Source organism: Rousettus aegyptiacus, unplaced genomic scaffold (genome assembly GCF_014176215.1).
Source record: "Rousettus aegyptiacus isolate mRouAeg1 unplaced genomic scaffold, mRouAeg1.p scaffold_m13_p_1, whole genome shotgun sequence".
Lineage (NCBI taxonomy): Eukaryota > Metazoa > Chordata > Mammalia > Chiroptera > Pteropodidae > Rousettus > Rousettus aegyptiacus.
The window spans coordinates 119,934,399-119,946,477 of NW_023416284.1; the positions used below are offsets into that span (position 1 = coordinate 119,934,399).

Here is a 12,079-nt window from a genome sequence, read left to right on the forward strand (position 1 = left end):
TTTGTAAAACTCAATATTTGTGTAACTGAACCCTGAATGTAAACCACCCCAAAAAGAATAGATGCAACTCCCCCCAAAAACCCCAAAACAAAATCAGTAAAAACAAAGCAAAGGATGTACCATTTAAGGTTAGACAATCACAAGTTTTTATAGAGTGGTACAGTGAAGAACGGGGTCCTCATTTTGTGGTGCCCAGATTCTCTGAGGAATACAAAATCCAAATGGTCTTCATTGATGATGATGATAATGAGGATGATGAAGATAAGGAAAATATTAATAACACTTACTATGTGCCAAACTCTGTTTTAAGCACTTTCTATTAGCTTATTTAATCTCCACAATAACCTTATGAATCAGGTATATTATCTTCCCTGATTTATAGATAAGGAAAGCATAAGAGATTAAGTAATTGCCCAACTCACACAGCTAGTTAGTGCATCTGGGACTGGCAATTAGGCACTGTGGCTCCAGATCTATGCTCTACCTTTAGACATAAATATCTTAGAATACTAAAGCTGATTTCTCCAACATAAATGAGCACATTTTTGGTACAGCAGTATTTTGAAAATTCACTTAATTGAATACATGATACATCTCATTCCCACAAAAGTAAACCTTCACTGGTGGAAAGTGAGAGGAATAAAGAATTTTTATGTGGGAGAGGGGAAGCTTTGCTCTTCCTTGACTAATTCCTCCCTTCCTTCTACCTAAATGTGGCAGAAAAATCTATAGACTTCCTATTGTTTATTAGCATTGAGCCACCCTTCCCCCATCATTTTGGTGTGAACTTCTGAAATCCACCAGGCTAAGTACTAAAATCAAATGCTTTAGAGGTAGGGTTACTGAGAATTTTGTCATATTATATCAACCTGAAAAATATTAATTCTTAACATTAAAGAAACTTATCCTAATTTTAGCTCTCTCAATAAAGAAACACTATGCATACTTTAAAACCATGTCCTTATTCATGGTTGAGTGGAGAACTTTAACATTTGTGAAGGATTAAGTAAAAATGATTAAGCATTTTGCAAATAGGAATTTCTTTGATATAATGTTGCAGTTTTACATCAAGGAAGGAAGCTGGGACTAAAATCCAAGAGAACTCTGAGGTTAGTCCTTAATAGAGCTAAATGCAATTTTTGGGAATTTAACTTCTTTGGCCTTCAGGTATTTCTATATAAAATCATGTGCCACCAGATGGTTGTTAGTTTCTAAGGTCTTTTAAGTGCTATAAAATTTTACAACTGACATTTTATCAGCCCTTCTCCTTTAAAAACAATACTATGCACTTAGGCATAAATAAGTATCAGTTTGTTCCAGAAACAAAAGTAAAATAAAATAAAATGCATATAAACATATGCACCAACCTTAGAGACTGGCTGATCATAATTGATGCTCATTCTGATAAAAATTAGCACCCCTCCCCTGCCTCCTGCTACATGCTGGTTCTTGAAACAGGCCATTGTCCTGACCCAGTCAAATATGTAAAATGTTTGTACCTGGGACTGATCACGAAAGGTACCTGTGACTATCCCATCCTGTTCTATATAATTTTCTGGCAACTACCAAGCAGCACAGGGATCCATTTCATCTTGCAGCCACCAAAACGTGCCTCTGATGTAAGTTTCCCTTAGTAAACTCTATTAATTACCAGACTGGAGTGACTAGCTTCATTCTTTGGTCTTTCCATGCCTTGTGGTTAGGGAGTTAGATTTTTAGTCCTGGGACCTTTCTCTAAGTCTGAATATACTGATGTGGATGGGAAGTTTTCCTTTTATTTATTTTTTATTAAAAAAATATTTTTTTAAATACCCATACTATCTTGAACATAATTTAATTTAGAAATATAACTAAGGGTCATCTTATTTCTCCTATCAGATTGTATGTAGTAGATATTATTACTAAAGCTAGGACAAGGGGCACTACTGAGAATGAGAGTAAAAGGAGGCCCCTGGCACCTCTTATAAAGTTGTTATACCCATCTTTACCTTTTCCATCTCTCTTCTCCTGGTGCTCCTCTCTTGTCCTCCTGCTCACAGCATCCCAGACAAAAAGCTTAATTTAAAATATTGTTGACTAATGCAAGGTCCTATAATTGTAGGCTCCTCTTCCCTAGAACATTTATTATATTTTAAAAAGCAAAAAAAAAAAAAAGCGTTGCTGTTATTTTTACTTCATTTTTGCTCTCCAGTGGGTATGTAAAAAATAAAAAAAAGAAAGGAAATGGCTATAATGAAGATAGTCACCTCAAGCCAGGTTAAACAGGGCTAAGATCTATATACTCAATCCCTGAATCAAGCTGGGATTGTTTTTAAAAGCAATGCTATGAGTTAATCTTTTTCTTTTTCCATCAACTTTACTAACGCATAACTTACATACATTAAAATGCACCCATTTCTAACACGCAGTTTGGTGAATTTTGACAGATGTATACATCTGTGCAACCAAATCAAAATGTAGAACTTTTCCATCCCCCCAAGAAGTACTCTGGTGCTTCTTTGCTGTCAATTCCTTCCTGTCTGTAGTTCTCAGGCAAGCACTAATCTGCTTTTTGTTATTATAGATTGGTTTTGCTTGTTCTAGAACTTCATACTGATGGAATCATACATTTATATGATGGCTTCTTTTGCTCAGTGTTTTTGAGATTTAACCACATTGTTATGTGTGACAAGAGAAAAAATTTTGAGAAAAATTCTAAATTAAATTACAGCAGGTCAGAGGAGACAAAGGAGGTTAATCCGTTAACATAACTGTGGGCAGAAACCAACAAAAGACTGCTTACGTTCTTGAATCTATGTTGAAACTGTACATCTATTTCCAGGTGGTTATTTTCATCTTATCTAACAAGGGATAGTTGACCACCAGATAGCACCAGACCCTGCTTATGCATGAACTTTCCAGACTGTTGCCCCCAACCAATCTAAAATCAGCAAACACTTCTTCCTTATGGACTATACACCTATCCCCAAACCAGCCCTGCTTCACCTCCTCCCCAACTTATATATAACCAAGGTAAATTCTTCCAAAACAGCTTCTATCTTTCTTTCCCAAATTCATTGTATAAGAGATCCATCAATACCAGGAAGGCGGACATGTCAGTCCTCTCCATTAGCTCTGCTGCTGATTGTTCAGACTGTATGTGCCAGACCCTGTTTTTTTCCTGGCTAGTATACGGCTCAATAAAGTCTTTCTTTGAGAAAAAACTTTTGGCCTCAAAGGCTGTTAACATGTGTATCAGTAGTTTTATTATTATTATTATTATTATTACTACTGAGTAGTATTCCATTGTATGGAATTTTATATGTATGGACATATAAAATCTGTTTATCCATTCACCTGTTGATGGATGTCTAGGTTGTTTCAGTATTCTACTATTATGAGTAAAGCTTCTATATTATGGTAATGCATATATAACTTTAAAATAACTTGCCAAACAGCTTCCAAAGTAGTTGTACCACTTTATACACTTACAGCCAAGTATGAGAGGTCTAGTTATTCCATATCTTTGCCAACATTTGATATCTTCAGCCTTTTAAATTTTTAGTCATTCTAGTGGGTAATGACTCATTGTGGTTTTAATCTGCATTTTCTTGACAACTAATGATGTTTAACATTTGAGCTAAATTTATATATAAATCTCCCCCCAAATTACAACAAAGTATAATAGTCTCTAGAGACTATCTTTATTATGACATTGTTTCTGCATTTCCAGGTTATTTTACAGAAGACTATAGACATCTAACACTATAGGCCACAGGAAAAGATCAGTTTATGGAACTAAGTCCAACTTCCAGGTAAAATATCACTGTGGTACAGTATTTATATGAGCATCTACTAAAATAAGCTACCATCTGTTAGATGCAGCTATAATGTTGCCACCTTTACTGTTGCCATCCGATAATGTTAAAAAAGATATCACAGGACTATACTGCTCTTGGTCAGGAAAAGTCAAATTTCTAATTCAACTGTTTCTCATGCACACATCTTTAGATTTGACTATAGACTGTATGCAAACTGATTTGTTTTTAAGTTTTAATTATTTTTTAAGAAAGTTACATCACAACGGTATCAAATAGTAAAATATTTTAACTTCCCCAAATTCAGGGAGGATAGTTGTTAAGTACCTCCTTTTCTCTTTGTTGCAAGACCTTTGGCAAGTTACCTCAGAGTTTTATAGATATCTGGAGAATAATTAAGCTGTTTGCTAATTTAAATCAAATGATGTAAAAAATAGTGCGCAGCACTTTTAATCTCTTACTGCACAATTTCAAGATATTCACTGGGTTATGCAATGATTTCCCTTCGCATACTCAAAAATGTTAATCTCAGTTCTTTTTTGTCTCCCATCCTCGCCCAAGGAACTACCAGATCACATGCTGGCTGACTTGAAGCTGCGGAAACCTGGCAGTAACAGCTGGGAAGAGCCAGCGGCTCGGTCCAGTCCTTTGTCCATCGATATGCAGGTTTCTCCTCCAGTTCGCTTTTATATCTGGTACCACCCGACACTTTGCCCATTGATTTGCGGTTTCTCCCCCGGTTCGTTCTTCCATAGCCTTCCCCCGCTCGAAACTCCTTAAAATCGCCAGTACCCCAGTGGCAGCGGCACCCAGCAGCTCCTTGCCCAGGCCCTGTGGGGCTGCACTTGCCAAGGTCCTACCGAGCCTCCCGCCAGGCGTGGCCTCGCGGTCCCCCACCGCCTCCGGAGCAGCTTTTGGGCACCGAGGCGGGCGGGGGCTACGTGGGGCCCGGAACAGTCTCCCCTTCCTTGAGTCCCCTCGCGCCTTGGCTTTCCCCCAACTGGGGACTCTCTGCTTAAGCAGCTCTGACCCCATTGCTGCCCGCCCGAAACCCCTGGAACCGCGCCGCTGCTCACCGGCTTCCGCCCGTGGGGCGTCCTGCAGGAGGGGTGTGCTGTCCGAGGCCTCCTCGCTGTCGCTCGGGGACAGGCCCCGAACTGGGGATCTCATGATGCCTCCGAGGAGCAGATGTGCAACCTACCGGCCTAAAGGAGCACTTCGGCCGGACAGCCCAAACCCAAAGGCATCGCCGGCCGGGGGAAGCGGTGCGGCTGGCACCGCCCCCGGGCTGACAACACCCCTCAGCCACGTCTTGTCACTGTGGCCCCGCCCAGAGGCGGCCGCACTGACTCCGCCCCCGCCGCCATCTTAGGTTCCGGCAACTCTGGAGTGGATTGGGCAGGGGCGGGGGCGGGAGAAGTGGAATTCTGGAACTTCCGGCCTGGGGGCGTGGTCTGCGTTTAGTTTCCTGCCCCGCTGGTTCTAGGCCTGAGGGGTTTGCGGTGATCATATGGGTGAAAGGTCCTCTCTCATCCTGCACTTCCTATAAAGCTCAGGGGCCGCCCCTCCGGGACCACGGATGAATGGGAACTTGGAGGTGGACAGTGAGCACTTGCATCGTGCATAATTAAGGGGAGGGCTTGGATCGAACTTGGGAAGTGGATGGTGTGTATTTGACGTTCAGTTTTCAGTAGTAAATTGCCATGAATATTAGTAGCCGTGGTACTACTATCAGTGATAGCATATTGTCCCTCAAATAGCTTTTGAGAAGAGAAAATAAATAAAAACATATTGTCGAATCCTATGAAATTGATGATTTCGTAGGTCAAAATAACCTAGTCTCAACGGTTTCAAGTGATTCAACTTATAGAATCTTCTGATACATTTGTGTTATGTCTCCACAGGGCTAATGTTCAAATCAGCCTGTCCTGGTATTTGCTGACAGAACGAGGAACTAGGAAAACGGGCTGGCCTGCCTTGGGGTGCAGGTGGGGATGGGAATGGGATGGATATGGGGCCTCTCCTGGACTCAGGCTTTAGTTCGTCAGTTATGGTGGGTAATAAAAATATGGAGATAAAAGGAAAAGTATGTGGTAGATGTCCCTGGGGAGTTCACTGTAGTCAAAGAAGACTCATAAGCCAGTAATTGAATTAACCAGATCAGAGGCTTGGTGAAATCTGTGTGGGAACAAATGGGAAGGTCGCACTTGCACTGCAAGGAGGATGGGAGTTGCTGAAGATATCCTCACCTTCTGATTGGTAAATGCTCTGAGAACAATGAACCAAACCTTGTTTCTGAGTTACTGAAATTATCATGTAAATTTTAAATCCTTTAAGGGAGGATTCAAACTTTTTAGATTTGTAGAGCAATGCCACTCAACTTGAATATACATGAAATCACTTGGCAGTTCCTTTTAAAATGCAGATTAAAATTGATCAGGTCTGCTGTGACAGTTAATTTTGTGCGTCCTCTTGGAGGGTGTTTTTGGATGAGTTTACCATTTAAATGGGTGAATTCTGGGTAAAGCAGATTGCTCTCTATGTGGGTAGACCTATTCAATCAAAGGCCTGAATAGAGCAAAAAGGCCAACTCCCTGAGCAAGGGGGCATCCTCTATCAGACTACTTTCAGACTTCATTTGCAGCACAAGCTCTCCTGGATCTCCAGACTGCTGGCCCACATTGCAGATTTTGACTTGCCAGCCTTCATATTTACATGAGCTAATTTTTTGTAATGATTCTTTTTATACACCCATGCTATATTGTTTCTGTTTCTCTGGAAACCCTGACTGGTACATTGGGGATGGGCCTGAGATTCTGTATTGCTAAAAAGCTCACAGGTGACCACACTTTAAATAGCTGGATTATAGAGGACTTAGACCAGGGAATAAAGCTTCCAACACATTTGAAAGATTTCAAACTAGATTTAGGAAAGAAGACTGCAGAGGAAAAGTTCATTCTCATTGTATAATTGCAAGGGAATGTGAAGTCAATGTAACTCATCACTGATGATTATCATTGGTGACATGAAACTTCATCACATGCCTGAGTTAGTGTCAGGTTTACCCTCCTGTAAAGTGATGCTTTTTACCCCCTTCACATTATCCATACTTTTCTCTTTGGAAGGAAGTCAGTATATGCAGCCTATATTTGAGGGGTAGGATGTTATGCTTTACCTGTTTGAGGGGCAGAATTCTTTTGAATGGGAGATTTATCTGTTCTCCCTATTTATTTATTTATTTATTTATTTAATCATGTATTACTATTCTTATGGACTCGTGGTTATTTATTTTCTACTTTAGGTTATAATCCCACACTATGTTATTTATTTGCTTGCCGAAATTGTTCCACAGTTGGTGATTGGGAGCTCTTTCAGTTGGCTCCTGTGTCTCTTTTACGTGTCCCTATTGTGTTTTTTGAGTACTACCTTACTTTATGGTATAATAAGATGTTTCAGGTTCATCCTATATATTATCTGCTTCTGCCAGTTTTTCAAGGTAAATGATGTTAGAAACCAAGGTGGGAGCTGGGTGTACTTCTTGCTACTGTATTGTCACTGATTCTAGGCCCAGAGGAAGTACTTTTTTGTTTTGTTTTATAATCTTCCCAAGAAGATTTTTTTTAAAAAAGTATCTTTATGTTTGCCATTTACTTCCTGACTGTTGATTACTATAGAAGATTGTTGTTGATGTTATTTTTTGGTTGCAATTCCTTCTTTATCCACATTCTAAACCACTGCTGTTCAATAGAAATATAATGCAAGCCACATATGTAATTTAAAATTTTCTAGTACCACATCACAAAAACTTTAAAAAAAAAACCCCAAAATAATGATATACATTATTTAACGAAATATATTGAACAATATAATTTGGTACTGAATGGATATAAAACTCTTAATGAGGTATGTTACATTTTTTTTCAGTACTAAATCTTTGAAACCTGGTATGTATTTTACACTTAGCGAACATTTTCATTAGGACCAGCAACATCTCGAGTGCTCTTGGGCTACCATATTGGAAAACAGCTCTAGACCAAGTGAGGGCTTAATTCTCTCCCCAAATCCTGTCTTTGGATGGGAAGCGAACATTGTCTGAGCTAAACGCCTAGTTCAAAAGACTCCATCTATTTTTCTCCTCTGTAAAATGAAGATAATAATAGAAACAACCTCCTAGGATTGAATAAGATAATGCATGTAAACTGCAGTACATGCTGGAAGTAAGTCTCCATATATGTTAACTATTATAATTTTTATTGTTTGTTTTGCAAAATGAGTCTACCCATCTTAGAAACTCCCTTTTGATTTTTACTATAACTTTTTAAAAACACATTCTATCCGAAATTATGTAGTTGATTGTGTAACTGTTTTAGGTCCCTTTTGTGACTGTAGGTTTCCTGGGAATTGGTACTGTCTTATTTATCTTTGCAAGCTGAGCAGTTTCTAATGTTGGTTCTTTCACCATGTTTATCATGTTTCACAAGTGCCTTACCCTTTAGGCCTTGGCGAGATGACTAAGATGAGAATTTCAAGTAGGCAGGAATACATAGAGAATAAAAAATTGAATGGAGGGACAAATATTTAAACCACAAAAATGAGAAATAGAAAAAATTGGTAAAGGAATTTTTGGATGAACAATGTGGCCCTATAAAGTAATCCTGTCTTAATCTCAGCTTTTCCTCTAAAATAATGATAATCACAAATTATAATGATTATTGAGATATAATGGTTAATGAGATATTTTATTCAAGTTTTAATTTATTTTTGCCAACATGACAGTTATCTGAGAGTTGATTTCTTCAGGTTAATTTCTAAATTCTTTGCCATTTTATGATTTGAATCTCTAGGATTTGGTAACTATTTTCTTTAACAAACATTTCATCTTTTGGATACTTTTTCCTCATAGAGTTCTGTGAGTTGAATTCTACTGATCCTTTTTATTCTCATTATACCTTTGTAACTTATACAGAGTATTAAAATATTTGCTCGGAAAATAGATTTATGCAAAGGAGAAACAGTAAAACTTTAAGAACCGCACAGATCAGCCTAATTAAAACAATGACCCGATGTAATTATATAGGGAGTATCCAAGTATTTTAAAAAGATATGATTGATAAGAAAATTTTTATTAACTCTAAGGTCTCTCTCTACTGCAATCTCCTAGCAATACTTTTCAGGCATCACAATTCCTGATTTGAAACTTTGTTACAAAGCTATCATAATGAAGACAGTGTAGTAATCATTTTGCAATATATGTGTGTATCAAATCATCATGTTGTGTACCTTAAACTTACCTATGTTATATGTCAGTAATATCTCAATGAAGCTGGAAAAAAGATTTCTTCTTTTCCCTGTTAAAATAACATCTACTGTACCTCATTGTTATCTCTCTATAATATAGGTCTGATACTATTACCCTTTTAAAAAAATTCTTCACTGTTCGCTTATTGTTTAGGTCTTCATATTTTTTGATTGTGTATAACAATAAAAATTGTGCAGTGGAGGAAGCATGAAAAAGGTGAAGGGAAATAGGAGATACAAACTTCCAATCATAAAATAAGTCACAGGGATGTAATATGCAGTGTAGAGAATATAGTCAATAATATTGTAATAACTTTGTATCGTGACACATAGTTTCTAGACATTGTGGTGAAGGACTGTTAGGTATATAAATGTTGAATAACTATGTTTACATCTGAAACTAATATACTATTGTATATTAACTATATTTTACTAAAAATTGTTTGAATATGCACCCAACATGTATATTTTTCTTTATATATTAAACATACACACACACACAATGCACTAAACACTCAAAATTTAAAAGAGATGAGAAAAGATAAATACAAATAGATTTTCTGATTTTTCCCTGGATCATGTGCACAGTTTACTGTCATGCTTATATGATCGCATGCACTCAATTATTTTTATAGCAGAGTTTAAATTTCCTCCAAGCTTTACAGTTTAACAATTGGATAATTCTTGTAACATACCCACTAAGACATGAGTGTTATTGTAAATATTTTAAAGAGGAGAACTAATAGATGGCAATTGAATGAAGTGATTTGTCCATGATCAGCAAGTGCCACTATTAAAATTCAGATTTATTGCTTTTTCTAGTTTTGGAATCCCAGGATGGTGATTCTTCATAATTCCCTTTATTTTCTACACTTCTGTGTTACCTTTGCTTCTTAAAACTTTTGAGTACAATTTCATTTAGTTTTGGAAGTCATTTCAATGATAAGTATATAATATGTGAAACAATTGCTGATTATAAATTATATGTCATTTTCTTTGTCAACTTTTTTTTTTCATTTTCTTGCCATCAGGTGCTGAAAAAACAGCCACATTAAAAAAAAAAGATATAAGTAATGTTGCCCCTGTGAAAAGTCTGGAAGAGACTGATGTGTAAAGGTTAAAATACACTGAAAAACTTAAGAAAATATGTCATTGTTTTATCTCTTTAACTTCAAGTAGTTTAATATAAAACAGCTTTTGCAAATGGTGTGAAATATCAGTGGAACAGATAGTAAATCAGATAGGAAAATCACATAAAAGGCACAAGAAACAGAATGACCTTTAGAAATAAAGCTAAAAGTGCATGCAAAGCAACTAAAAATTGAATGACTCAGGCAGATTAGAAGATTAAAGTTCAAATCCGTTCTAACGTGAGGCTTCGGTGCAGTTAGCTCTTCCTAATAGTCTTTTTTGGTCAGAATTTTCTCCACATATGCTTACATATTTTCTGTCTAATGAAAGATATAGTGGCTTAGAAACTAGTTGTGGTTATTTTTAAACACAAGACTAATCAATGGAATCTTGATATTAGAAAGTGTACAGAATCATAGTAGCCTGCCAATTTATACAGTAATACCTTATTTTTCCAATGCATGTATTATTAAAGTTATATATAAATTCAACCATAGTTAAGATGACATCTGAGAGTTTGCTATTTTTTTCAAAAAGGTATGATTATTCATTTTGTAGAGGGATAGCTGAATTTTCATTTTTAAGATATTCTTTTAATAGGGCAAATTTATTCTGGTTTTCTCACCAGTAATTTAAATAAAAAGAAAACTTGAGTAGAAATCGTAGACAGTTCCTATATTTGCTGCCTGCCCCACCCCAATTTTCCCTATTATTAACATCATGCATTGCAGTTTAGTCATTCTAATAGGTATATAGTGATATCTCATGGTTTTTAAAATTTCCAGTTCCCTAATGACATATGATATTCAGCTTCTAATTCTTTTAAATCTGTAGCAGTTTGAGACATTTCTTCCCTTGCCATGCCATTTATTTGTTAAAGAAACCAGGCCATTTATTTTGTAGAGTTTTCTACATTCTGACAGAATCATGATGTATAAAGTACATGCTTTTTTGATGGAGGTTTGGTATCATCACATTTTAAAGAGAACACACCAGAAAGATCTTATTTGGTGGAAAGACCTTAAGATTTTACTGTAGTTTACATATTAACACTTAAATTTAGTATTTGAAGATATTTTGCTTATGTAGGATAGATAGGCATCCTTCACACATTTCAGCTTACAGGCTTCTTTTTATATAATTTGTCTGATTTTGTGTTAACTGGTAGAACAAAAAAAACCCTCTGACCAATGCAGAGTTAAGGTTCTGCAATTCTATTCAATGGTGTCTATTTCTAGGACTTTTAGTGCACACTAAAAAACATTTTGACAATGTAATTATCTAAAAATGCTTTAGGTTAAGTATACATTTTGTAGAAGCCGCATTCTAGCTCTCTTCAGGAACAATAAGAACTCAAGAGAAACATCTGTTTTAAAATAGATTCAATATATGCACCCTTATGTCTATTGCAGCATTATTTACAATAGCCAAGATATGGAAGCAATCTAGGTGTCATCAATAGATGAATCGATGTGATATATGTGTTTACACAATGGAATATCACACAGCAATAAAAAAGAATGAAAGCTTGCTATTCGCAACGACATGGATGAATCTAGAGGGTGTTGTGCTAAATGAAATAAGTCAGGCAGAGAAAGACAAATGTATGGTTTCACTTATGTGGAATCTAAAAACAAAACAAAACAAATAAAACAAAGTTATAGAAAGGGATGGTTGCTGGAAAGGAAGGGGCAGGGGATAGGTGAGAAGAGGAAGGGGAATATAGTTAATATTGTATTAAGTTTACATGATGACAAATGATTATAAGAATTAGTAGAGTGATCACATTATAAGTTATAAACAGGTAAAATCACTATTGTACACTTGAAATAATATAACAAATGTAAGATTGT

At 36.5% G+C, this 12,079-nt stretch overlaps 1 protein-coding gene and 1 long non-coding RNA gene across 7 annotated transcripts in view; one reads left to right on the forward strand and one right to left on the reverse strand.

The window, feature by feature from the left end:
- SLC17A5 (solute carrier family 17 member 5) overlaps positions 1-5,096 on the reverse strand; it is a 46,275-nt gene extending 41,179 nt beyond the window's left edge. For 2 of the 6 annotated variants that reach the window (XM_016141678.2, XM_016141677.2), the window contains exons 1-2: positions 4,874-5,090; positions 1,989-2,112 (exon numbers count right to left, since the gene is read on the reverse strand). Coding sequence is in view for 3 of the 6 variants with exons in the window: in XM_036219466.1 (XP_036075359.1) it covers positions 4,874-4,967 (94 nt within the window). In the remaining 3 variants the exon portion in view is untranslated. Of the gene's footprint in view, positions 1-1,988; positions 2,113-4,873 lie in introns of all 6 variants that reach the window. The other 4 variants (XM_036219466.1, XM_016141676.2, XM_016141679.2 and 1 more) reach the window with 4 other exon arrangements.
- Positions 5,097-5,282: 186 nt separating this feature from the next.
- LOC118601682 lies at positions 5,283-7,703 on the forward strand. The gene is made up of 2 exons (XR_004950502.1): positions 5,283-5,462; positions 5,702-7,703. It is a non-coding gene; the product is annotated as an uncharacterized LOC118601682 (long non-coding RNA).
- Positions 7,704-12,079: the final 4,376 nt, after the last annotated feature.